This window comes from Oncorhynchus masou, chromosome 14, assembly GCF_036934945.1.
Source record: "Oncorhynchus masou masou isolate Uvic2021 chromosome 14, UVic_Omas_1.1, whole genome shotgun sequence".
Lineage (NCBI taxonomy): Eukaryota > Metazoa > Chordata > Actinopteri > Salmoniformes > Salmonidae > Oncorhynchus > Oncorhynchus masou.
The window spans coordinates 13,513,522-13,540,202 of record NC_088225.1 but is presented as its reverse complement, the minus strand read 5'-3'; the positions used below and the strand labels follow the sequence as shown (position 1 = coordinate 13,540,202).

The following is a 26,681-nucleotide window of genomic DNA, read 5'->3' as shown; positions in this document are numbered from 1 at the left end:
TACACAATACATAGCGTATCGACACCCAATTATCATGGAAATATTGTGAGGTCCCTGGCAATTCCCAGCCCGAGTTTAAAGATGGAATCCGTATTAGGGGAAACAGCGCCACTGTCCTCCCCAGCACAGTTGTTATCGTTTTGTGAATGTAACAGAGGTGAGGTGCGTCGAGCAGTGTAGTTAAAAAACGGTTGCAGTACATATTCTGCTGTTGTATCACACAATGACGTCTGATGAAGAAACTTGTTTACAGTAACATCCCAATCTGACATGAGTTTCACCATTAAGGATTCCAGCTTTAAGAAGAGAATGTGACCCATGTTTATATGCTGATCAGTGGCTATGAGCCGGTCTGTATACATTACTCAAATGATTTTGACTCTCATGTGGATGATTGATCTTTGTGTTCTACTTGCCCCTTTGACTGGAGATGTACTGTACATTATATGACATGGCTCATAAATATCAATGAAGCATAAACTGTAGTCCTGTCTAGATGATGACCTTTCATCTGGTTTGCTGTAGCTAGCTGGGATATAAGACCTAAAATGAATATAAATTAGGATTGTTTACCTGGGGAAATGACCTAATTTTGATGGTATGTTCAAAAATGTAGTGCTCTTTTTTTTTGGCTTCCATTGCCTGGATTATCATCAAGCATTTGCCCATGTTACTGTCCCTCATCCCTGAAAGGGCAACTATAGTCCTGTAAATCTACAGTTAGTTTAGAGGACCTCAACTGACAGAAACCAGGTCAGAAACATCTTGGGACTGACTGATAGCATCAACTCAAGAATCACAGCTACCACTGAACCATGGATAACTGTGGGACACTTGTGCCACGGTGCCCTTGACCCAAATTGAAACAAAAGCAAGTTGGTTCCTAACAGTAATCTACCTTAGCCAGGATGTCTGCATTCTAGTTGTCCTTCAACACATTAACAGGCATTTGAATTTGTCCTGTATGATTTTAAGCAGATTTTTAGGCTAGACAACATACTGACCAAATGTGGTCGACCCACTGGTTACATTCTAGTAGGGACATCATTGAAACAGTAAAATGTAAGAAGATCACGACAAGTTAGACTAATCGGTTTATATCTAAAAGGTCATTATAACTAATAATAATGGTGAATGCCTTTCCAATGAGCAAATCCAGAGGATTCGTTTCAGATGCTGCCAGGAGTTTGATTCACAGTTCAGTGCAGTGAAAGCACAAACAGGAAATTATGTTATTCTGACAGGAACCAACACCCTGCTTTAGTGAAATAGAAAGACACCAGAGAGACCAAGGATGTATGCAAGAAAGTCATCAACTTGACTTTGCATACTGCTACCTTCATAAGACAGAAACTTTGTTCTAAGACATAGGCCTGTGTTTCCCTTGAAATAACAAGTTTGAATTAATGGGCATGATATTCAAATGTGGCTATATCTGTAGGGCAGACATTCACTCAGAGCAGTGGGAACAGACTTTTGCACAGGCCTAGACTGAGCCATGTTCCTAAATCAGGAGAATTGCCCAAGCTCACTGGAGAACCATGCGTAATTTGTGAGTCCCAGATTGCCTGACGACTCACACTGAATTCTTACTCTGCATTTCGCTACAATTCAGCTTGAGACTGCCAAAGTTGTTTGTGGTGACGTCAAAATTAAGGTCACCAGTGATTGGATCATCTCAAACCAAAAAGCCAATAACAGTTACAAAATGCTGCTTTACCGACTTGTTCTGGTTCTGGTCCAAATCTTTGGTTTCTGGGACCAATCAGAATGGTTAGAATGGGTTTGTGTTCTAACAACCTAACTGGCAGGCGTAAAATAAACTCCTGAAACTAGATCCCCTACATACTGGTCTTGACGAGAAGAAAAAAGACAACTTGGGGTGAGGTTCTTTTCTGTAATGTTCAACCAATCCGATAAATGTGGAGGAGTTAAGATGGAGTCACATTGTTAACATCCAAAAGTTGAAGTGGCATCACAGACGCTTTCCATTTGCCCTGAAATCCAGAACATCCCCTTGTTAGGGACTCTGATTTCTAGAATGCTAGCCTCTGCGTTGGGGAGGTACTCCAATCCAGACTCATTGTGGAGAAGAAACTAATATCAGTGGGCGTGGCATAGCGTTTGGCCGGAGCAACGAGTTTGGGTAGCCAGGCAAAGTCCCTGAGGTCGAAATAATCAGAATCAAAGTACTGCATCAATCTATAATTTCACAACACAAAACACTGACCAAACCCAAATTACTGACAAAACTTAGACTGGTGTCATTGCATATATAATGTCCGGTCGTGTAACAAGGTTCACTAGGCCTACCGAGTAAAGTGAATATAGTCTAATTTAGTTCAATTACTTAAGCAAAGAAAGAATTTATCATAACTCAGAAAATGTGAAGTAATACTGTACACGACTGTATACATTGTCATTTCACGCATAATAAGTTAATTGAAGTGTAGGCTGAAATACATGAGAAACAAAGTCAATGACGTAGACCTGAGGAATCAATCGAACAGGAAGCGTGGACGTACACAACGAATCAATTATAGAGTGACGTAATGGTGCGCAACAACACTCCCGGGGTACGTTAGCCTACAAACTTGTTTGCTTGCCCAGCGGCTGATCACACAGCGAAACCAAAACTATACAACATGTTAATCCGCGATGAAAGACACGTCAAAAGGGTTCTAAACAGGACCGTGCTTATAGTTGATACGTTCCATTATTTGGAGTTACTTTTCATTCCCTCCCTTTCTACATCTCATTCATGCGAATCACTTCCTGTAGTTAGCAAGTTAGCTTACGTTACTTGCAACATTTTCTCGCCATTGCTTCTTTAGTCGCTGATATGATTTTTCTTTGACACCGTGCCTGTTAAAATGAAACTACTTTCCACCTGAAATTGAATCTATGTAAACAAATGTTAATACAGTTGGATGTTGAAAAGTTAACAATTCATACATCTGGGTTATGAGTTCCCACCCAGTGAGGTGATGAAGTTGCAGTTCCCGTCCTTCCTGGTTAGGTACACTTGCTCACCGCTAGACACAAGCATGTGAAGAGCCAAGGCTGAAGGAAATGAGAATGTAGCAAGAATAGCGGGATTATTACCTGCTGTTGAGATGCAGAGTCTTTTGGGGTTGGCTAGCTACAACCGGTGGCTGAGTCGGTCTCCGTGTCGCCGCGAAACAAACTCCTTTTCAGTCGACAGCAGCCTCGCAAAGAACTCGGATCAAACTATAGTTTTCTCTTCTTCCCTCACTCTTTTTTCTTTTTCCTCCTCTCTTCCACTAGCTAGTTAAATCTGCTCTTTGCGTTGTCAGTCGGGGTGCGGTCCAGAGGAGGAGGGGCCTATATGTTATGTCTCCGCCCTCCCAGCTTCTCCCAGCCAATGTTATAATAATCCTTACCGTCTGGGCCAATAATGCTATTGAAGGGGCGTTTCCAAGTGGAGAAACTAGTGCCACTGGGCAAAAAAAATCTTGAACATGAAATAGTTGAGGGGAGGAGAAGGGGGGCACAGATAAGGTGGTGTTTAATGAAGGAGGTATGTGCACTGTAAGGATTTTTATGACCATATAAGTACCAGTCCATTCAGGATGGGCTACATCATAAAGGTTATCCCCGTGTGTCATTAGACTGGGCTCGACCGTCTGCTTTGAAGCTTACCGACACTGCTAAGAGAGAACCTACCAAGGTTCATGTCAAGGAATCTACCACTACACAAACTGGGCTACAACTGTAGCCTACTATTTTACTCTTTATCCATTTACCTTTATTTTGACAGGTAAGTTAACTGAGAAAACTTTTTCAGTTAGTAATAGTAGGGGCGACAGGTTAGCCTAGTGGTTAGAGTGTTGGGCTTATAACCGGAAGATTGCAAGTTCAAATCCCCGAGCTGACAAGGTCCCATCTGTCGTTCTGCCCCTGAACAGGCAGTTAACCCACTGTTCCTAGGCCGTCATTGAAAATAAGAATTGTTCTTAACTGACTTGCCTAGTTAAATAAAGGTAAAAAAAGATCATCACCACACTAATAATGGTGATATTTAGGGACACAGAAACACTATTGCCCGGAGGAACATACTGAAACTAAAATCACACTGTGGCATAATGAATGTAGGTGTATGTGCATATAAAAATACACAACAATTCAGATAATTTTTCCACCCTAAGATTTAAAAGAAAATTGCATTCAATTGGTCAATCGCAATCCAAGTGACAGAAACTTGACCTGTGCAAATATAACAGTATAGCTTCCGTCCCTCGCCCCGAACCAGGGACCCTCTGCAAACATCAACAACTGCCTCCCACGAAGCATCGTTACCCGTTGCTCTACAAAAGCCGCGGGCCTCGCAGAGCAAAGTGAACAACTACTTCAAGGTTCCCCTCAGAACAGCCTCAATTCGTTGGGGCATGGACTCTAAATGGTGTCAAAATGGTTCCACATGGATGCTGGCCCATGTTGACTCCAATGCTTCCCACAGTTGTGTCAAGTTGGCTAGACATCCTTTGGGTGGTGGACCATTCTTGATAAATACAGGAAACTGTTAAGCGTTAAAAAAAAACAGCAGCGTTGCAGTACTTAACACAAACCGGTGCACCTGGCACCTACTACCATACCATGTTCAAAGGCACTTAAATATTGTGTCTTGCCCATTCACCCTCTGAATAGCGCACACACACAATCCATGTCTTAATTGTCTCAAGGCTTAAAAAGTATTCTTTAACCTGTCTCCTCCCCTTCATCTACACTGATTGAAGTGGATTTGACAAGTGACATCAATAAGGGATCATAGCTTTCACCTAGATTCACCTTGTCAGTCTGTGCCATATACACTCAGTATATATTTGGTTCATAGTCCTTTGATTTCAACGTCCACAGACGTTCGTACAGGTCTTGATTTGGGCCAAACATAGACGTCTATGTTTGGTTCAGATTTGACCTAGGCCGGCCTTCATTTGAACGTCCACGGACGTCCGTACAGGTCTTGATTTGGGCCAAACATAGATGTCTATGTTTGGTTCAGATTTGACCGAGGCCGGCCTTCATTTGAACGTACACGGACGTCCGGTCCCGACCGGCCTATATTTGGCCCAAACATAGATGTTCAGATTGTCTATACTTAGTTCAGATTTGGTCCGTCCCGTACCTGACCGAATCTGGACCAATCATCGGCATCTATGTTTCACTAGTTTGGACAGCACAGTACAGCACAGTACAGTAGAGCACAGCAGTGTAAAGTATAATACAGTACACAATACAGTAAAGACAAGTAAAGTATAGTGTACTGTATTTTACCCTTCTTTACTCTAATGTACTCTACTGAACGAAACAGTACTGTACTCTACTGAATTAAACTATACTGTATAGTACTGTACTGAATTAAACTATACTGTATAGTACTGTACTCTACTGAATTAAACTATACTGTACTGTAGTTTATGCTACTGTACTATACTCTACTGTACTAAATTAAACTCTACTGTACTCTACTGAATTAAACTATACTGTACTCTACTGCACTCTACTCTAATGAATTAAACTACTGTACTGTACTCTACTGAATAAAACTCCACTGTCCTGTACCATACAGTACTGTATTGTACTTTACTGTACTCTTCTGTGTTCTACTGTACTAAACTTTGCCATACAGTACTGTGATGTTCAAACCTGTGAAACATAACCTAGACGTCTGTGATTCGTTCAGATATGGAACTGATCCACACCGACCACATTTGTACTTGATTTGGGGCTGGGCTTATTAGAATAATACCCAGCATGCTTTGCAAGTGTGTTGCAACATTTACATTTTAGTCATTTAGCAGACGCTCTTAATCAGAGTGACTTAAAGTCAGTGCATTCAACTACGGTAGATAAACAACATCATATCACAGTCATAGCAAGAAAAAAAATCTGTAACCTTTACACAGAATATTATTGTTGTTGAACAAACTGCGTGCGTGTTGACTTTGTTAACCCACAACCGAAGAGATCAGGACTTGCAGGTTTTGTTGAGGAATTGTTAGATATTACCTGTTAGATGCTGCTGCACTGTTGGATCAAAAAGCATAAGCATTTTGCTACACTCGCAATAACATCTGCCTTCCATGTGTATGTGACCAATAAAATTTGATTTGATTAAACATTTATGGCAATTTAGCTAGCTTGCTGTTGCTAGCTAATTTGTCATGGGATATAAACATTGGGTTGTTATTTTACCTGAAATGCACAAAATCCACTACTCTGACAATTAATCCACAGATGAAACGGTAAACCGAATTTGTATCTCATCTCTCCTCCTTCCTTCAGGCTTATTTTTCTTCTTTGGACTTTATATTACGGTTGGCAACCAAATTTACAGTGCATTACTACAACTGACTGGACTGCGGACCTCAGTTAATCTTTCAATCACCCATGTGGGTATATGCTTCTAAAAAACAACGAGGAGATGGCACATGGGTATATGCTCCTAAAAACCAATGTGGAGATGGGAGAGGCCGGACTTGCAGCACGTGAAGGAAGTGTCACAAATAGAACCAATTTCTATTTTAGTGCCTGGCTACGCAGACGCTCTGCGAGCAGTGTGGGTGCAATGATTGAATAACATGTATATGTACATTTATTTTGCAACGCTCGCGCACGTGAAGTGAGCGGTGTGGTCAGCATGTCATGGTGTCAGTTAAAGCTTTTGAAAACGCTAACATAAGTGCATGTGATAGATGAGAGCAAAATATTATATTTAGTTGCAATCTTCACTTTGCTCTTCTTTCCCATTAAGAGGTGTGAAAAATGTATGTGTTTTATTGCTTACTTAATTGAGAATCGATAGCAGTTTAAATCTGGCCATAGAATCAATGATCAAAAAATAAGTATATTCAATGTCTGTAAATTACATGTTTTCACATTTTGGAAAACATGTACTTGAAAAGTCACATTTTTTACTTTCATTCAACACCTAAGATGCACCTGATTTCCATGTCCAAAATGTTTATTTTTGACATCTGAAACATATGTCTTCTAACCTTCCATTCAGCACCTGAAATGAATGTGATGTCAACATCTGGAAAATACTTATTTTCATTGTAATTTTGCTTACTGAGAGGAGTCTAGTTACAGTAGCTGAGATTGCTAAAACTATGGCTGTAGTGAGAAGGGCAAGCTTAGCCCCACTGGAAGCCAAGAGATGTACTATGGACAGCAGGCTGAAAAAGTGGAGAGAACCAGATTCACTCCCAAGTAGAGCACTGCTCTGTGTGTGTATGTATGTATGTGTGTATGTGTGTGTGTGGGTGTGTGTATGTATGTGTGTATGTGTGTGTGTGGGTGTGTGTATGTATGTGTGTATGTGTGTGTGTGGGTGTGTGTATGTATGTGTGTGTGTGGGTGTGTGTATGTATGTGTGTATGTGTGTGTGTGGGTGTGTGTATGTATGTGTGTATGTGTGTGTGTGGGTGTGTGTGTGTGTATGTGTGTGTGTGGGTGTGTGTATGTATGTGTGTATGTGTGTGTGTGGGTGTGTGTATGTATGTGTGTATGTGTGTGTGTGGGTGTGTGTGTGTGTATGTGTGGGTGTGTGTATGTGTGTGTATGTATGTGTGTATGTGTGTGTATGTGTGTGTGTGGGTGTGTGTATGTATGGCTGCACATCCTCAGCACATCCAGATCTCTGGACAAGTGTGCCTGGAAAGGAACCTTAAAATAACAATACTGGAAAACATAAGACAACAATATCAACTTCATGGTTAAGTGATGGGGGAAGGGCTGGAATTGGGGGTAGAGAAGCAGAAGTGAAGAATGAGACTATGAAAGGATGAAAAAGAAAGAGGGGATGATATGAGCTGATGGATGCTAAGAGGGTAGAGAGCGTAAGTACATAGAGAGTGGTTCAGTACCACGTCAACCTAGTCATTCCATTGTGTTCCCCTGAGATCTGAAGAAGGTGAGACAGTCTGCCGGAACAAAGGCATTGGACCAGTATACAGGCCACTAACAGCAAGGAGACAATACCCTTTGCAAAGGAAAAAGGAAATGTGGCAAAGGAAATACATTGAAGAAATGCCCAGGTGAAAATGAGAATGGTCGAACAAGGAGAAAAGGGATAGAATAAAGATGAAAGAGGAAGAATGAGGTAATTTAATACTTTGCACTCCTGACCTCACTCGTTCTCATCTTCCCTCTCTCCTAGGGGTGACGCCGGCTCTGTACGCGTTCCAAATTACCTGAATGTGAAACAGATGATGTTGTGACCTCATTGGATAAACAAGGGTTAACACAACCAACATTGGTAAAAACATCCTCGACACAGATGACATCAACATATTGACATACACAACCTATATCTCATGTGCACTTAACAGAGGCAGTCTGGGTAAACAGCTTTATCATAACCATAGGATGACATAACGATTATTAGGGAAAGGAGTTTTTCCAGACCACACAATATGATCAACAAAAACTCAGGACCCTAAATATAGCCTGTAACTAACTAAAAGTATGAGCCAATAAAGGTATAATGTCTGTTAACAAGCAGAAAAATATGTTCAATGTTTAACATTATACTGTTCAATGTGTGAGCAGGTGTGGAATGTGTCTGTGTTCGTTCCTGCATATTTAGCAACTGTGCATCACATATAGCACACGACAACCCTGACGAACATGCCGTGTAGTTGGAAAAATCAATACATCGCTCAGTCAGGCCTGGTTGGGAAATACAAAGAATTTAGCCCGGGGGTCAGGGGTCACCTCTGAGCAGTACCAGATGCTGAGGTAACAAAAAGGAAGGGATTTGGGAAAGATATGTGCAGCCGCCCATCCAGACCTAATCTGAGTTGTACATCATACTCTGCTCAATCATAGTCACAACAGGAGTGACAGGACACAACAAAGTGATTTGGGCCCAGACGGCAGCAACGAGGGATTAAAACAGAAGACAAGCAGCCTATAACTAAGAGTAGATATCCAAATATGGAGACACACTCCTGACCTCACTCCGTCCCTTCTCCCTTGCTATGACAGTCTCTCTCTCTCTCTCTTTCTCCTGCAGTTGTAATAGCAACCGGGTGTGTCTGTAAAGTCACATCATCTGCTCTGAAAGAAAGGGACCCATTGACTCGTACAATGTGAACAGGCTGGTATGAGTTCATTGAGCTCTTTTACACACCAATAGCTTCTGTGAATTCATGTGTGTGCATTCATATGTGAGAGTAATGTGTGTGGGCCAGCCTGCATGTGTCAGACCTGTAAGTGATTGGAGTGCTGTATCCTGTTCATTCCAGATAAAAACTTTATCTAAACATGGTGTGACACATATTAAGCATACAACACGCTTGAATATGAGCCTAACTGCTATCTGTAGAAACACATTGTCAGCATCCAGCACCTTGCTGTTGTTTTACACCATTCACCAATAATGTCAAACCCCTTGTCAAGACTATTTACGCAACTCACTTAAATTTAGCCAGCTTGTCTTGACATGACAGTGTCTGTGTGAAAGTGGCTGTGTGAAAGTATTTTTGTGTGTCCTTAAATGGCATAGAGCATCCCTGAGGGGCAATGTCCAAACACAACCGCAAAGTAATTAAAAACAGCTCCAGCATGCCAAATATGCTCTCATGAAATTATAGTAGTTGAACACATGGCAATTTATTCCTTCATTTGTCCTTTTCAGCATCCCTCGCGTCTTCCCTCCCCCAGTAATCAGTACACAGGAAAGGGTGATAAGACAGACCTATGTTGACTCACAAAATTCTGGAATGTAGAGAAAAGGGAAGGGGGGGGGGCTCCTTTTCTTTCATATTCTCTTTCCCAGTCAGCAGTAATCAACTCTCATAGCCAAAATATAAGATCAGATCATGTATACTGTATGTATACAAAGTAAACATTGCTCATTGGGGTGGCTGGTAGCCTAGTGGTTAGAGCTTTGAGCCAGTAACCGAAAAGTTGCTAGATCAAATCCCCAAGCTGATAAGGTAAAAATCTGTCGTTCTGCCCCTGAACAAGGCAGTTAACCCACTGTTCCCTGGTAGGCCGTCATTGTAATTAATAATATGTTCTTAACTGACTTGCCTAGTTAAATAAAGGTTAAATATAAACGTACATGATAAGGAAAAGATGGGAGCGAGAAACAGTGTCTGCTTTGTGTATGGTAAATTTACATTTGTCTGGAACAGAATGGACATTCAACAAGCTGGAGGGTGATATGTGCTTGAAATATAAATAGAGTTAAGTATTTACTATAAACACAGAATACTCTTGGGCTGTGCCAGGTATGGCTGTTGTTACAGCATCACCCACACACACATTCCAAAGGCATTTTGACTATGTGGCACAGGCAGGGCCAGTCAAATTATCACACAACAAACATTACAAGTTTTAGAGTTTTAGAAAAGCAGAGAGAGGTGACAGAGGAATTCTGCAACTCTCCCTTCTCAGCCCATTTGTTCAACATTCACTGGCTTCCCCAGTCTTTTTTGCCTTATATGGTAACAGAGTGGTTGAGAGAGAGAGAGAGACAGCGGGAGCGAGGATGGAGGTGTGGTCTATTGTTTTTGGCTGAAGAGGTGTAGGGTTACACTACTCATGAACCTTTCCAGCATTCCGTCATCTCTTTACCACATTCCTATGACTAATGTCGCATTCATAAACAAGTGGGAGGTGGGAATTGACCAGTTGTGAAGTCGTAAATACAAGTTGGATGCATTCATGTGCTTTGAACTTGTTGACAAACACTGATTGGCTAATGACCAACAAGCTGCATAAACCATAAACTAAAAGTACAGCTGTAATGCTTGTAAAGAAATTATAGTGTTCAAAAACCCTATTAATAGATTGCTTTTTAGAAATGTTTTGTTATTGCATTTATCTGCCAAAAATTCTGTTAACGAGGTAATTTCTTTAGTAGTTGTTGTCAGAAGTCAGCATGTGGGAGCGCAGGATAATAGACGAGTTTCCCACTAGTGATTACCAGTTGAAGGGGTGTTAAAGTGGATTTTTCCCGGACATGTGTGGTAAATTCTCACTTCCCACTTGGTTACAAACGCAGCACAAGTCAGACAAAGAGTAGTTAAAGGCCCAATGCAGCCGTTTTATATCAACAGCAAATCATTTCAAGGTAACAATTAAGTACCTTACTGTAATAGATTTTCCTTAGAACTCTCTTTAGAACTCTTTGTTATTAGTCTATTAACTAATTTACTGCATAACCATGTCAGAAACTCCCACCTATTTCAACCCTGCTAATTAGAAGGACCTGTGTAGATTGTATTTTCAACCAGCCACTATCAGGAAATAATGTTGACTGCACTGGTTCTTTAAAGAAGAGGAATCAACAAGTACGCCTGTATAAGTCTATACCTATCATCAGCGCAGTGGTCCAGACACTGAACACAGCGTTAGAAAGGGAGGGGGAAAGAGAACATGAAGGGAGAGGGAGGACTGGTTCAAAATTGTTAATGATCTAAGGTACTGCTGAACTACTATTCCAACTATGTGATAGAGTCCAAACAGAAATGTCTTTCATTGAGTACAACAGCAGCCTGGATTATAGATCGAGACCATAAGCTACTCCAACCGTACCTGCCTACTCACACCTGCTTATGTAATACTTATGGAATTCCTCTTACAAAATCCCTGGATGTTTATATCCGGGAACTGAACAGCTCAACACTCAGTCTGTTTCTTCGGGGCCAGTATTTGTGTAACAATGATCTAATCCAAAGGTTATTAAAACTAGACGGAACCTGTAAAATGTACTCTGTTCAAGGGTAGCAAATAAGTAGCTTGGAAGCCTGTGCCATGACGATGTCAGCGGTGATTCTGTAATAACACGCTATGATCGTGAAGCACGCAGTGTGGGAATGACCCGGTGTGTCGTCATGTGAGACGGAATGATAACTGGAGATGGGGAGTCAGGGCCCAGGTGCCTACCTAGACAGCTTGATGAGTTAGGGTGTAGGGGAGAGGACAGGTGTGAAGCTGTGGTCATGGGGGGGAGATAAATCTGAAAATACAGGAGGGTGGAGACATATGGAAGAGGAGAAACTGATTGAGGGATAAATAGGCCGTCATTGTAAATAAGAATTTGTTCTTAACTGACTTAGTTAGCCTAGCCTAGTTAGAAAAAATAATAATAAATAAGAAGGAAAATAATGTGGCAAGGTAGCTATAGACAGAAGACTATTCCAGCTCATTAGGTCCATACAGAAGTTTGTCAGTAATGGTGAGAACGTCACACCCATTCTACTATAAAAAATATGTAAATTAATCTGTGTAACAGAAAACATCCCTGCCTCCCATGCAAACAAACATCACACCATCATCCTTAGTCAACATTCCATCACCACTCCCCTAACGAGACTGCCCACATAGTTAACAAAGGAATCACATGGCTGAAATATTACCACAAATGATTAGATGTAAACTTCATAGTTGGCATACCCCCAAAAATAAAATTAAGTTATAAAGAATATTATTTTACAGCTAAAGAAGTCATATATAGGTCTAAAGTCCTCCAATATTACTATGAAAACACTTCCACTTCCTTAGTCCTTTACCGCATGTAATAGCAGACCACAAACCAATTCACACTTGAAATATAGAAAACCTTTAATATCCTTTATTTATTCTCTTGGTCATATTACATAGTTTGTTGAAATAAAATCTAAATCAATGCCATATAACCATATTTGTGTTTCCCACTTATCTCAAATTTCTCAGTCAAAACCAAGAGACAGACCGATACAGACTGAGAAACTCATAGATACATCCATACAGACACATTCCACTCTCACATTAGGCATAATGGTGTAAAATGACCGTGCAGCCTACAATGCTAGGGGAAGGCTGCCCTCGAGTGGACTAAAGCAGGAACTGCAAAGAGAGACATCACAGCTCATTCACCAATATCACCTTTCCTGTTAACGTCCCTCCCCACTTAATACTAAACGACTTGTCCCGGTACAATGCAGTAAAGTACAGCAGTGTAGTCGCCCACCCTAAACAATCTATTGTAGTAAACTGGTACACACTGGCTCAGGCTGCTCTACCAGTTTCCACAGGGTGGGGCCATTACATTACAGGTTGGGGCCATTACATTACAGGTTGATGGAGGGAGGAAACCGCTGCAAGATGGAAGCAATATATGAGTATAAAGAGGGGAATTGAAGTTCACACAAGCACACACCCATCACTAGATAATAGACAGACAGAATAATACAAAGCAGAGAGTTTAGGGATGGGTGTGAGCATGTGCCTGTTTGTCAGGTGGGGCTTGTGGTCAGGTAGGGTTGTGGTCAGGTGGTGGGTGGGTTGTTAGTCGTTTTAACAGGTTCAACATGGTCATGTAGCGCTGAGGACCAGGCCAGGCTCAGACAACAATGGGGTCATAAGGGGTTGGATCACAGGGATGTGATTGACATGTTCATTGTCCAACGAGCTTGCTGACAAACGAGTCCAGCGCCTCATCATCTTTGATTCCCACAAACTGGTCGATGACGTCGCCTCCTCGCATGGCGATTACCGTGGGGACCGCCGATACCTGTAGAGAGAAGTAGAGGTCAGTAACCACAATGACATCAGTCAAAGGCACTGTTCCAGAACAAAATTCATCCTTCCTTCTAGTAATCCCTGATCTGATATGACTGGGTTGCTGTAAACTATGTAGTGGAGTCCCTTTTTTCACAAATCCCACCATTTTAGATCAGGGGTTACTTCAAGGAAGGAAGGAAAGCAGGTCACATTTTCTAACTAACATTTGCAATATCAATCAATAATGTCAACAGCTTCCACTTACCCCATATTCAATGGCCAAGTCTGTGTGATCGTCTATGTCGACCTTTGCCATGGCAACTTTGCCTTTCTGTTTGGCGACAGCTTTCTCTAATCTTGGCCCCAGTATCTTGCAGGGACCACACCACCTTTAAAGATCAAACATGGGATGTCTGGTTAGAACTAATAATACTGAAGGTATTCTTGAAATTTCAATCAAAAGTCTCGACAAAATATATACACTGCTCAAAAAAATAAAGGGAACAATAAAATAACACATCCTAGATCAGAATGAATAAAATAGTCTTATTAAATACTTTCTTTACATAGTTGAATGTGCTGACAACAAAAATCACGTAAAAATTATCAATGGAAATCAAATTTATCAACCCATGGAGGTCAGGATTTGGAGTCACACTCAAAATTAAAATGGAAAACCACACTACAGGCTGATCCAACTTTGATGTAATGTCCTTAAAACAAGTCAAAATGAGGCTCAGTAGTGTGTGTGGCCTCCACGTGCCTGTATGACCTCCCTACAACGCCTGGGCATGCTCCTGATGAGGTGGCGGATGGTCTCCTGAGGGATCTCCTCCCAGACCTGGACTAAAGCATCCGCCAACTCCTGGACAGTCTGTGGTGCAACGTGGCGTGCAACGGAGCGAGACATGATGTCCCAGATGTGCTCAATTGGATTCAGGTCTGGGGAACGGGCGGGCCAGTCCATAGCATCAATGCCTTCCTCTTGCAGGAACTGCTGACACACTCCAGCCACATGAGATCTAGCATTGTCTTGCATTATGAGGAACCCAGGGCCAACCACACCAGCATAAGGTCTCACAAGGGGTCTGAGAATCTCATCTCGGTACCTAATGGCAGTCAGGCTACCTAATGGCAGTCAGGCAAGCACATGGAGGGCTGTGCGGTCCCCCAAAGAAATGCCACCCCACACCATGACTGACCCATCGCCAAACCGGTCATGCTGGAGGATGTTGCAGGCAGCAGAACGTTCTCCACGGCGTCTCCAGACTGTCATGTCTGTCACATGTGCTCAGTGTGAACCTGCTTTCATCTGTGAAGAGCACAGGGCGCCAGTGGCAAATTTGCCAATCTTGGTGTTCTCTGGCAAATGCCAAACGTCCTGCACGGTGTTGGGCTGTAAGCACAACCCCCACCTGTGGACGTCGGGCCCTCAGAGTCTGTTTCTGACCATTTGAGCAGACACATGCACATTTGTGGCCTGCTGGAGGTCATTTCGCAGGGCTCTGGCAGTGCTCCTCCTGCTCCTCCTTGCACAAAGGTGGAGGTATCGGTCCTGCTGCTGGGTTGTTGCCCTCCTACGGCCTCCTCCACATCCTCCTGATGTACTGTCCTGTCTCCTGGTAGCGCCTCCATGCTCTGGATACTGTGCTGACAGACACAGCAAATATTCTTGCCACAGCTCGCATTGATGTGCCATCCTGGATGAGCTGCACTACCTGAGCCACTTGCGTGGGTTGTAGACTCAGTCTCATGCTACCACTAGAGTGAAAGCACCATCAGTATTCAAAAGTGACCAAAACATCAGCCAGGAAGCATAGGAACTGAGAAGTGGTCTGTGGTCACCACCTGCAGAACCACTCCTTTATTGGGGGATGTCTTGCTAATTGCCTATAATTTCCACCTGTTGTCTATTCCATTTGCACAACAGCATGTGACATTTATTGTCAATCAGTGTTGCTTCCTAAGTGGACAGTTTGATTTCACAGAAGTGTGATTGACTTGGAGTTACATTGTGTTGTTTAAGTGTTCCCTTTATTTTTTTGAGCAGTGTATATCTGTGAGTACAGAATAGAACCTGACAATAACATGAAATTGTTGCATAGCAAGACAATGTCAACAAGTTGGCAAAAACATAGACCAGGTCAACACTGACCACCATGCATATCAAGGTCATGTGTACTGTATATATAGTGCCTTGCAAAAGTATACACCCCCTTGGCATTTTCCCTATTTTGTTGCATTGCAAACTGTAATTTAAATAGATTTGTATTTGGATTTAATGTAATGGGACATACAAATTGACTATTTTGTGAAGTTTTTTTTTTTTTAATTACTTGTTTCAAAAAATTCTAAAAAAGAAAAAAAAACTGAAAAGGTGATGCGTGCATACAGTTGAAGTTGGAAGTTTACGTACACCTTAGCCAAATACATTTAAACTCAGTTTCTCACAATTCCTGACATTTAATCCTAGTAAAAATTCCCTGTCTTAGGTCAGTTAGTATCACCACTTTATTTTAAGAATGTGAAATGTCAAAATTATAGTAGAGAGAATTATTTATTTCAGCTTTTATTTCTTTCATCACATTCCAATTAGCGTTGCCTTTAAATTTTTTAACTTGGGTCAAACGTTTTGGGTAGCCTTCCACAAGGCTCCCACAATAAGTTGGGTGAATTTTGTCCCATTCCTCCTGACAGAGCTGGTGTAACTGAGTCAGGTTTGTCGGCCTCCTCGTTTGCACACACTTTTTCAGTTCTGCCCACAAATTTTCTATAGGATTGAGGTCAGGGCTTTGTGATGGCCACTCCAATACCTTCATGTTGTTGTCCTTAAGCCATTTTGCCACAACTTTGGAAGTATGCTTGAGGTCATTGTCCATTTGGAAGACCTATTTGTGACCAAGCTTTAAACTTCCTGACTAATGTCTTGAGATGTTGCTTCAATATATCCACATAATTTTCCCTCATCATGATGCCATGTATTTTGTGAAGTGCACAAGTCCCTCCTGCAGCAAAGCACCCCCACAACATGATGCTGCCACCCCCGTGCTTCACGGTTGGGATGGTGTTCTTCGGCTTGCAAACATCCCCCTTTTTCCTCCAAACATAATGATGGTCATTATGGCCACAGTTCTGTTTCGGTTTCATCAGACCAGAGGACATTTCTCCAAAAAGTACAATCTTCACCCCCATGTTCAATTGCAAACAGGTTTTGGAGCAGTGGCTTCTTCCTTGCTGAGCGGCTTTTCAGGTTATGTTGATATAGGACTTTTTTTTACTGTGGATATAGATGCTTTTCTACCTGTTTCTACCAGCATCTTCACAAGGTCCTTTGCTGTTCTGGGATTGATTAGGATTTTTCACACCAAAGTATGTTCATCTCTAGGAGACAGAATGAGTCTCCTTCCTGAGTGGTATGATGGCTGCGTGGTCCCATGGTATTTATACTTGTGTACTATTGTTTGTACATATGAACGTGGTACCTTCAGGCATTTGGAAATTGCTCCCAAGGATGACGCAGACTTGTGGAGGTCAAGAATTGTTTTTCCGAGGTCTTGGCTGATTTCTTTTCATTTTCCAAAGATGTCAAGCAAAGAGGCACTGCATTTGAAGGTAGGCCTTGAAATACATCCACAGGTACACCTCCAATTGACCCAAATGATGTCAATTAGCCTATCAGAAGCTTCTAAAGCCATTACATAATTTTCTGGATTTTTCTAAGCGGTTTAAAGGCACAGTCAACTTAGTATATGTAAACTTCTGACCCACTGGAATTGTGATACAGTGAATTATAAGTGAAATAATCTGTCTGTAAACAATTGTTGGAAAAATTACTTGTGTCATGCACAAAGTAGATGTCCTAACAGACATGCCAGAACTATAGTTTGTTAACAAGAAATGTGTGGAGTGGTTGAAAAATTAGTTTGAATGACTCCAACCTAAGTGTATGTAAACTTCTGACTTCAACTGTATGTGTTCACCCCCTTTGCTATGAAGCCACTAAATAAGATCTGGTGCAACCAATTACCTTCAGAAGTCATATAATTAGTTAAATAAAGTCCACCTGTGTGCAATGATTTATCACATGATTTCAGTATACACACACACACACACACACACACACACACACATCTGTTCTGAAAGGCACCAGAGACTGCAACACCACCAAGCAAGTGGCACCATGAAGACCAAGGAGCTCTCCAAACAGGTCAGGGACGAAGTTGTTGAGAAGTACAGATCAGGGTTGGGCGAAAAAAAATATATCAGACACTTCCCACAGAGCACCATTGAATCCATTATTTAAAAAATGGAAAGAATATGGCACAACAATCCTGCCAAGAGAGGGCCGCCCATCAAAACTCAGAGACCAGGCAAGGAGGGCATTAACAAAAGGCAACAAAGAGACCTAAGATAACCCTGAAGGAGCTGCAAAGCTCCACAGCGGAGATTGGAGTCTGTCCATAGGACCACTTTAAGCCATCCACTCCACAGAGCTGGGCTTTACAGAAGAGTGGCCAGAGAAAGGCCATTGTGTTCACCAAAAAGCATGTGGGAGACTCCCCAAACATCTATGGAAGGTACTCTGGTTAAATGAGATCAAAATGTAGCTTTTTGGCCATCAAGGAAAATGCTATGTCTGGTGCAAATCCAACACCGCATCACCCCGAGAACATCATCCCCACAGTGACACGTTTGAGTTTGAGTTTTATTTTTACAGGGACAGTGCACATTAATCAACATTTCAGTAAAAGTGCCGGTTTTAGCCAGCCGGGTAATTTTCAACCGCAGTCCCTGGGCAGGTTATTAAAAACAATTACAATATAGACAATAGCAACATAGAACAAGCAAGACATAGCATACAGACAGAACAAAAAGCAGCAAGACAAAATTCATAAAAGCAACAAAGTGTTTCCACACCTCACAAGCAACAGACAACACACAGCTAGGGACCATGTTCACAAATCTGATTGACCTTTAGCCATGTCTTCAAGCATTTTGTGAAAGTGTGATATGTGGTGCAGTTGTGTGTCTGATGGCAGTGTATTCCAGACATGGGAAGCTCTCACAGAGAATGCAGCTTTACTAAAGGTGCTTTTCCTTAGGGGAACTATACAGTCACCTCTCATGGCAGACCTTGTGGATCTGCTGCCATATGTCTGGGTTTTCTGTTTAACAAAAATATTGAGTGGAGGGGGAGCCAGGCCATTAAGAATCTTGAATACAAGACATGCGTCGGTGTATTGCACAAGATTTTCCCAACTCAAGAGCTCATGCTTTCTAAGGATGTGACAATGATGATGGCTATTGGGCTTCCTATCAAGCACTTTGAGAGCCTGTTTGTAGACAGACTGAATAGGTTTTAATGTTGTACAGCCAGCTTGGGCCCAACTAGTCAAGCAGTATGTTAAGTGGGGGAGTATCATAGAGTTGAAGTACAGTTTTGCTACCTCTGTAGTCAAACAATTTCGTATAAATCGGAAATGAGCTAGGTTGAATTTATTTGAATTACCTTTTTCACATGCTTTTTAAAAGAGAGGTTGGAATCAAGTATGATGCCAGGATACCACCTGGAGCTTCTCCCCTGACACATAGACATCTGGCTCAGTAGCATCTGTTGCCCTCTTTGTGAAGAACATGCAAACAGTTTTTTTCACATTGAGATGCAAACACGAGTCTCTGAGCCACTTTGTAACCTGGACCATTACAGTAGTGAGTTCTTGTGCAGCTTGTTGTTTGCTCTTTGCATGCACATATATCACTGTATCATCTGCATACATTTGAACTTCAGACCCAGTACAGACAGAAGGCAGATCATTAATGTACAGGCTGAACAGGAGGGGCTCCAGTATTGACCCTTGGGGCACATCCACATCATAGCTACGAGTGGGCGACAGCTCATTGCTCACTCTGACACACGGAGTTCTGCCTTCAAGGTATGATTTCATCCATCTCAAGGCATCAGGGGAGAAGTTGAACTTGGACAATTTTGTGATGAGAATCTCATGGTTAACAGTATCAAAAGCCTTCCGTAGGTCCAGAAACACAGCCCCAACAGCACCCCCTTTGTCCATCTTGGACTTCACATTTTCCAGAAGAAAGCAGTTGGCCGTTTCTGTGGAGTGTTTCGCTTTGAAGCCAAACTGCATGGAGTGTAATGTGAAGGGGCTGTTGTTGAGGTGGGCAATCAGTTGTTCTGCTACACACTTTTCAACAACCTTTGACACAACAGGTTGTATACTAATGGGCCTGTAGTTACTCGCGTCAGCAGGGTCGCCTGGTTTAAAGATGGCCGTTATTATGGCCGACTTCCATACCCTTGGAAACACACCGAGACCAATAGATGTGTTGGTGACCTTAGTAATGGGGCCAATGAGTGACTCTTTGTAGTTTTTAAGAAAGGTAGAGTCCATCCCAAACACATCTTTGGCTTTAGAGTTCTTTAGTGAGCTTATCACCTTGTTCACCTTTGACTCAGAAACCTCCCTTATGATGAAGACTGGTTGAGTGTCATTCACTAGCACTGAGCCCAAGAAACCAGTGGAGGGGTTCTGTGTCAGTGCCCTGACAGAGTCAATAAAGTAGGAATTGAAGGCTATTGCTATTTCGAATGCATCCTGTGTTAGATTGTTATTCACCATGATTTCTAGTCTTTTTGCAGTGTTACTATGGTCTTTCCCTGTTAACTTTTTTAGATTCTCCCATATCAATTTAGAATTTCCCTTTGCTTCACCAATTATGTTAATAAAAAAGTTTGCCTTGGCCTGTCTGATTTCTTTCATCACCTTATTTCTCAACATGGTAAACCTACGTCTGTCATGCTCTAATTTAGATTTTAGGGCTATTTTTAGAGCATAATCTCGTTCTTTCATCAATTTCCAGATTTCTCCATTTAGCCAAGGAAGAGTGCTCTTTTGGCCAGGTTTGGATTTGATTTTCTTTAGGAAGCCATTTATTGTAGTCTGGATTGTGGATAGAAAAACCTGACTATCAGCTTCCACGTCTGTATAGGACAAGAGATCATTCCAGTTTATTCCCTTAATTGCTTTTTCAAAATAGTTTAATTCACTCTTAGGTATTCTGAGTTGATCCGGCTTTCTAACAGTAGAGAGGTTAAACCTGCTCTTAGACAGCTTTCTGGCTATAAGTGTCAGATTATGATCAGACAGCCCAGTAACCATATTGAATGATTTAGTCACTCTCTCTGGTTTATTACTGAACACCAAATCAATCTGTGTTTTAGAGCAGCAAGTCACCCTGGTTGGCCCTTTAACTAGCTGTGTAAGGTCAAAGGTATTAGTGATCCGTTTGAGGGTTTTCCTACAACACTTGTCTTCATAATTAATGTTAAAATCTCCCATTAAGATGACCTCTTTCCCAAAAATCACATTCCCTAAGCATGGTATTAAACTGATTAAAAAACACACTTTTGGTGGAATGTGGCCTATACATTCCAATGAGGGTAAAAGACATTTGGGGAGACAGTGTAACGTTCAGGCCGATACATTCTAGTTCATTATCACATGACCACTCAATTTGTTTACATCGGATATGTTCTTTAATGTAAATCATCACACCCCCTCCTCTTCCTTCAATCCTGTCTCTCCTGAAAACATTGTAGCCAGGCACAATCAAAGCAGCATATGGAGAGTGTTTATGGAGCCATGTCTCTGAGAGGCAGAGAAAGTCAAGGTTGGAGTCTGAGTAGATGTTGAATTTGATCACTTTTTGGAATGACACTACAAATGTTAAAGTGCCCCACGTGGTGGCAGCATCATCCTGTGGGTATGTTGTTCCATCTGCAGGGACTGGGGAACTGGTCTTATTTCACAAAAAATATTTTGCATCTTCAAAGTGGTAGGCATGTTGTGTAAATCAAATGATACAAACCCCAAAAATCTACTTCAATTCCAAGTTGTAAGGCAACAAAATAGGAAAAATGCCAAGAGGGATGAATACTTTTGCAAGCCACTGTGTGTGTGTATGTATATATTCAGGCTGTGTGTGTAATTTTCTAGAGCAGGGGTGTCAAACTCATTCCATGGAGGGCCTAGGGTCTGCTGGGTTTTGGTTTCTCCTTTCAATTAAGACCTAGACAACCAGGTGTGGGGAGTTTCTTACTAAACAATGACCTTCATTCATCAAGTCCAAGGGAGGAGCGAAAAGTTTGACATGTTGCAGAAGAGCATGAACCCAATGTGGCTGTCCTGGCATTGCTTCTTGTTGTGTAACCTCAAATGATCAACCTCCAATGGAAACACCATCAGATGTCAAGCCATGCAGCCAGACACACAGTATAGGTACGGTGTCATCATCACACGTGATATGCACTCAGTCACAACTTCCACTGTTATGCTTTAGTCTTACAATAGGAAAGCTGTTGAGCATATGTCAAAATCAATATAATTGATAAGTAGATTCACGTGTTGGGTGCATTGTTGAAAAAGCTATGGTCAGGTTTACAAGCATGATTGTAAACCATAATTTGATACCTGCTATAAAAGTTGTTTCCTGCTATCATCTCTGTAGTCTAATTAGAACAGGCAGACATAGATGCTTCTCCATGTATTGTCTCTTAGGGGCTTTGCTTTCTGATTAGAGGGTAGTTTGTAAATGCTGTAAGTGGAGCCTAATATCCCCTCTGGGGGTCCATGAAACATATTAATGAACTAATCTATTAGCTACTCACTGGGCATGGAAGTCAATAAGCACAGGCAGCTCACTCTTGATGACTCTCTCTGTGAAGTCCTCATGGTCCTGCACATTGAAGGAGACCTCTCTGCGGGAAGTGTGGGGCAGGGAGCGGGGCAGAGTGTGTTTGGGGGAAAGGAAGGATAGAGGGGTAGTGGAGGAACGCAGGGAGGTAGAAAAGGAAGAGGTGGAGGCCGGGAGACAGCGAAGGTATTTTACTGAGAGGGTCCAAATTCTACGGACTAGCAGCCGGTGAGCCATCTGAAAGGAGACATAAATGGGGGAAGAGAACAGAAGACTGATAAATAAATGTAATTTCATGGCACCATAATCAAAACAGGGCCACTACTCAGGCAGCGCTACTATGGTTGGACAGTGACATCAGGGGGAGGAAGGACACCTATGCAAAACATTCTTGTTTACCACCATACAGTAACATGTAGGTGTGTGAGAGATGGCTGGCTAAGTGGCTATGAATATAGTTCCCTGCTGTTCATGTTATGCAAACAGATTCCCTAGCTAGCTAACGTTAGCTAGCTTCACGGACAGCTGCTGATACGGCAATAAACCACCACAAAGAGTGTGAGTTATAATTCTAGTGGCTTGACCATCCAATAGAACGGCGTCGTGTTTCGCAACCACTGTGTGAGTATTTACGAAATGGGCTTAGAGTTTTCTTCGAATAACCTCCGTGTGACTTTGCCTGTCTTCCTTCTCTCTTTCCACGCGCCTGTGTCCTCTCATTATAAAACGCCCACATCCACAAACCGGAGCAAAACTACTGCCATTACGTGCAGATGTCACCCAGAATATAATTGTAGTGACACAGACAAATAACACAAAACACTTACCGTTCTGTACACTGTCGTCCTGTATGAAGTACTTCCGTTTACAGTTCAGATAAGAGGACGCACAGGTTATTTGTGGGTCTCGTGTTTAAATTTCAGCGAGCAGCGCCGCCACAAGTTAAAATTCAGAACTGCAGTGGCGCCAGTGCACTTGAAGGGTTATGAAAGGTTCTCTGGCAAAACAACGGGTAGACCTCAAGAAAGGAGTTCTCGAGATAGAGGAGGTGAGGTGGATTTGCAAATCGTGGAGACCCCACCACACGGAATCTGACACAGAAGGAGATGTTATTGTCTACCTTTGTCAATTAATCATACACGGCAAAATATTGCGGATACCCATACAAAATTACCGTAAGGAACTGCTTTCTATCTTGAAGATTTAACAGATGGAAAGAGAATGGGCATACCTAGTCAGTTGCACAACAGAATGCGGCTGCCTTAGTCGAAGTCTACGTCATCAGTGCCCTGGGAGCAGTTGTTGGGGGTTAAATGCCTTGTTCAAGGACAGAACGGTAGATTATTTTCACCTTGCCGGCTCGGGGATTCAATCCAGCGACCTTTCGGTTACTGCCCCAACGCTCTAAACCGCTATAGGCTATCTGCCTACAAAGTTCACTGCATTGAGGTCAGGCGTCTATAAATTCACCTAAGCGAAATTATCAATATGAGTAGCATGCTGGCCCTTTCTCTTCAGAGTGGCATTCATTCATAATTGATGGGGAGACTAAAATGAAAGTGAGAAGAGAGGCTGTCTCGGATGAAAGGTAGAGAGATGTGGGTGTGTGAGGTGTAGAGGAGACTGAGACTAGATAAGGAGAGTGGAGAGAGTAGACAGCAGACTATGGATTCAGAAATGGGGGCAAGGCATTGCTGATGATGATGATGATGTGGACAGGAGGACCCGACTGCTGCATTAACAATGAATGGATATTCAATCAAAGCCAGCTCAATCCTGAAGTTGAGAACTGAGAAGGCAGAGAGAATACACCTGACCCTGTGAGTGGCTTTCACTTATTCTTTGTAGACCTGTAGTACTTCTTACCATGACTTAGCTATTGTACACATAATCATTGCACTGCACTCAATGTTTTCTCTTTGACTGTCCTTTCCTCTCTGTGTTTATTATTATGTCTTTTCACAGCAGTGGAGGCTGGTGGGAGGAGCTATCGGAGGACAGGCTCATTGTAATGGCTGGAATGGAATTAATAGAACGGAGTCAAACCTGTGGTTTCCATGTGTTTGATACCGTCCCATTTATTCCATTCCAGCCATTCCAATGAGCCTGTCCTCCGATAGCCCCTCCCACCAGCCTCCTCTGTTTCACCACTGCTATATTATGTCTCTGTGATTTCATGGACAGTGACTGTTTTCTCTGGATGTCGTGCAGTACCATAGCTTTGATGACTTAACTCTGAATAACTCTGTGTCAGTGGAGGCTGCTGAGGGGAGGACGGCTCATAATAATGGCTGGAACGGAGCAAATGGAAACCATGTGTTTGATATATTTCATACCATTCCACTAATTCCCCTCCAACCATTACCATGAGCCCGTCCTCCTCAATTAAGGTGCCACCAACCTCCTGTGCTCTGTGTTAATTCTGTACATTTGTATCCAATGTCTACATTTAGGAAAAGTCTAACAAGAGGTCTTTACAGACCATATCAACCAGAGGTGGTCATCTTACCAAGTGACATGTTTTACCCCATCCAATACCATTAAACACACTTTCATCTACCGCCACCTGTAACAAGGTAGAATGTCCCAGCCGTCCCGACACTGGCAGTCTGAACGTGGGGACAGATCTGATGACTTCTGGAAGCACCTCAAAGAGGTGGAAGAGGAGAGAGGAGCAGATGTAATGCTCCAGAGGACGGGTGAAGAGATGAGACCCTCTATCACCCTCCGCCCCCCACCTTTGTTCCGCAGCATCGGGCCGTCGGGGCTGTCGGCCAGCCTACCACCCCACCGACGTCTCCGCTCCATATTCCGCAGATCCAGAGTGGTGCTGCCTGCGAATACACACACCGGCAAGGTTTCAGGAACACACACCCTCCAAGATTTACTGTCAGGCACCCACATCAACACACTCCCACATCAACTGACTCCCAATGACGTAGTGTCAGAGAAGGACATTCACATAAACACAGACTCAGAGACACAAACACAGCCCAAGAGACTCATGAATACACATGGGCTCACTGTATTAGAACCACCAACAGGACCTCTCACAGATACACTCTCATTCATAGTCAGTGCTGAAAGCAGACAGCTGGGTGGACAGCCATTTTCTCAGCTTTCCCCACCCATAAGGACCCATATCAAAGGCAGGGCAAGATGGGGCAGAGCAGTGTCTCCTCTTAAAATGAGAGATGATCTTGGGACTGGAGAGGGAGGAGTGAAAGAGAAGCAGAAGGTGAAGAGGAGGAGGCTGGACTGGAAAGGAGAGGACCAAGCCAATGACAGATATGTCCCGTCCTTCACCCCAGAGACAGAGGGAGATGGTGGACTGTGCCAGTGGTTACAAAGTCTGGAGATTGGAGATAGAGAGGAGGAGGCCATTTCCCCCAACAGAAGTAAACAGCAGCCAAGTGGGTTCAGAGAGAGGATGGCTGGACACAGAGAGGGGTATTCACATCCAGCAGCCAACCACAGGAGAGACAGACGCCCCCACTTCCTCCCGCCTATCTGTCAGTCTGGCTCCCTACTCCATGTACCCCTGCTGCTTCCCAAAAACTCCCCACCACCCTCGCCATGCAACTCCCCACACACCCCCTTCCACCCCTTGCCTGTACCCCTCCTCCACCCTTTGCCCTTCAGGAGGAAGTGATATTGTCCAACAAAGGAAAGGGGTCTCAACTCAAGAGGCCCATTTGTGTTTACTCTGTATGCGGTTTTCTGTAACTTTGGCATATTCTGACTGACACTTAGCTTATGTAAGCTTATATAATGTATTTGCCTATAGCTCATTACGCCTACACATCCTTAACAAGTCTTATCCAGGTATAATGTATGTTGCTCTTGCCATTTATACTGTACATCCTTTACAAATAATCACATAGTAGTTTCTCTACGTGTAAATAGTTTCTAAGAATATGCTGCCCTGTCACATTTCAATTGCATTAAATTTAGCATGTATAGTTTGAAAGATCCAGGGCATTGTTGTTTCTCAGGATTAACATCAACAAGTGAACCAACCTCAGCGTTTCAGTAATGATGTGCTCTGCCTTGTCCGTCTATAGGCCGTGTCCAGATACCCCCCGCAGAGAGCCCCCTCCTCTGATCAGAGAGGAGGCCCATGTTGTTTTTGAGGTGTCGGTTAGGGCCTGAACAGTGCTGTGCTCTGTGTGCAGCCTGTGGTGGGAGCTGCATGTCAGGGCCAGAACACCGGCGTCTCAGTCCTCCTCACTGCCCGCCTCGCACAGCCTGCCGTTTATGTGTTTACCCTCAAACGCAGCCCAAAATGTTTGTGAGTCAGGCTCTTTTTTTCCACCCGCCCCTCCCATTAGGTGCCAAACAAACATTGCACGGAAATTGCAGGGATATCTGGGATTTTTAAGGGGTCCCAGCAGACAGGGGGCGAGGTCGAGAACAAGGATGCTTTCTGTGACATCTTAGAGGTGGTG

At 42.8% G+C, this 26,681-nt stretch overlaps 3 protein-coding genes across 4 annotated transcripts in view; 1 reads left to right on the top strand and 2 right to left on the bottom strand.

The window, feature by feature from the left end:
• Nucleotides 1–3,328, bottom strand: part of LOC135554299 (myosin-9-like) — a 31,318-nt gene extending 27,990 nt beyond the window's left edge. For both annotated transcript variants that reach the window (XM_064986516.1, XM_064986517.1), the window contains exon 1: nt 3,106–3,328. The gene's annotated coding sequence lies outside the window, so the exon portion shown is untranslated. The remainder of the gene's footprint in view (nt 1–3,105) is intronic.
• A 9,267-nt stretch (nt 3,329–12,595) lies between these two features.
• Nucleotides 12,596–23,222, bottom strand: LOC135554298 (thioredoxin, mitochondrial-like). Its single transcript, XM_064986515.1, has 4 exons — nt 23,061–23,222; nt 22,208–22,470; nt 13,787–13,910; nt 12,596–13,531 (listed from the first exon to the last, which is right to left on the bottom strand). The coding sequence occupies exons 2-4, from the start codon at nt 22,468–22,470 to the stop codon at nt 13,415–13,417; spliced, it is 504 nt and encodes a 167-aa protein (XP_064842587.1). The 5' UTR covers nt 23,061–23,222; the 3' UTR covers nt 12,596–13,414.
• LOC135554297 (uncharacterized) lies at nt 23,218–26,650 on the top strand. Its single transcript, XM_064986514.1, has 2 exons — nt 23,218–24,053; nt 24,687–26,650. The coding sequence occupies exon 2, from the start codon at nt 24,815–24,817 to the stop codon at nt 25,883–25,885; it is 1,071 nt and encodes a 356-aa protein (XP_064842586.1). The 5' UTR covers nt 23,218–24,053; nt 24,687–24,814; the 3' UTR covers nt 25,886–26,650.
• The last annotated feature ends 31 nt before the right edge of the window (nt 26,651–26,681 follow it).

What these genes read in the sequence shown, in the direction of transcription:
- LOC135554298 (XM_064986515.1), bottom strand. Translation starts at nt 22,470, where the DNA reads ATGGCTCACCGGCTGCTAGTCCGTAGAATTTGGACCCTCTCAGTAAAA. An exon ending in CTTATTGACTTCCATGCCCA is followed by an intron (nt 13,911 to 22,207) that starts GTGAGTAGCTAA and finishes TGATCTTTAAAG; the next exon opens with GTGGTGTGGTCCCTGCAAGA. An exon ending in ACTTGGCCATTGAATATGGG is followed by an intron (nt 13,532 to 13,786) that starts GTAAGTGGAAGC and finishes TTCTCTCTACAG; the next exon opens with GTATCGGCGGTCCCCACGGT.
- LOC135554297 (XM_064986514.1), top strand. Translation starts at nt 24,815, where the DNA reads ATGTCCCAGCCGTCCCGACACTGGCAGTCTGAACGTGGGGACAGATCT.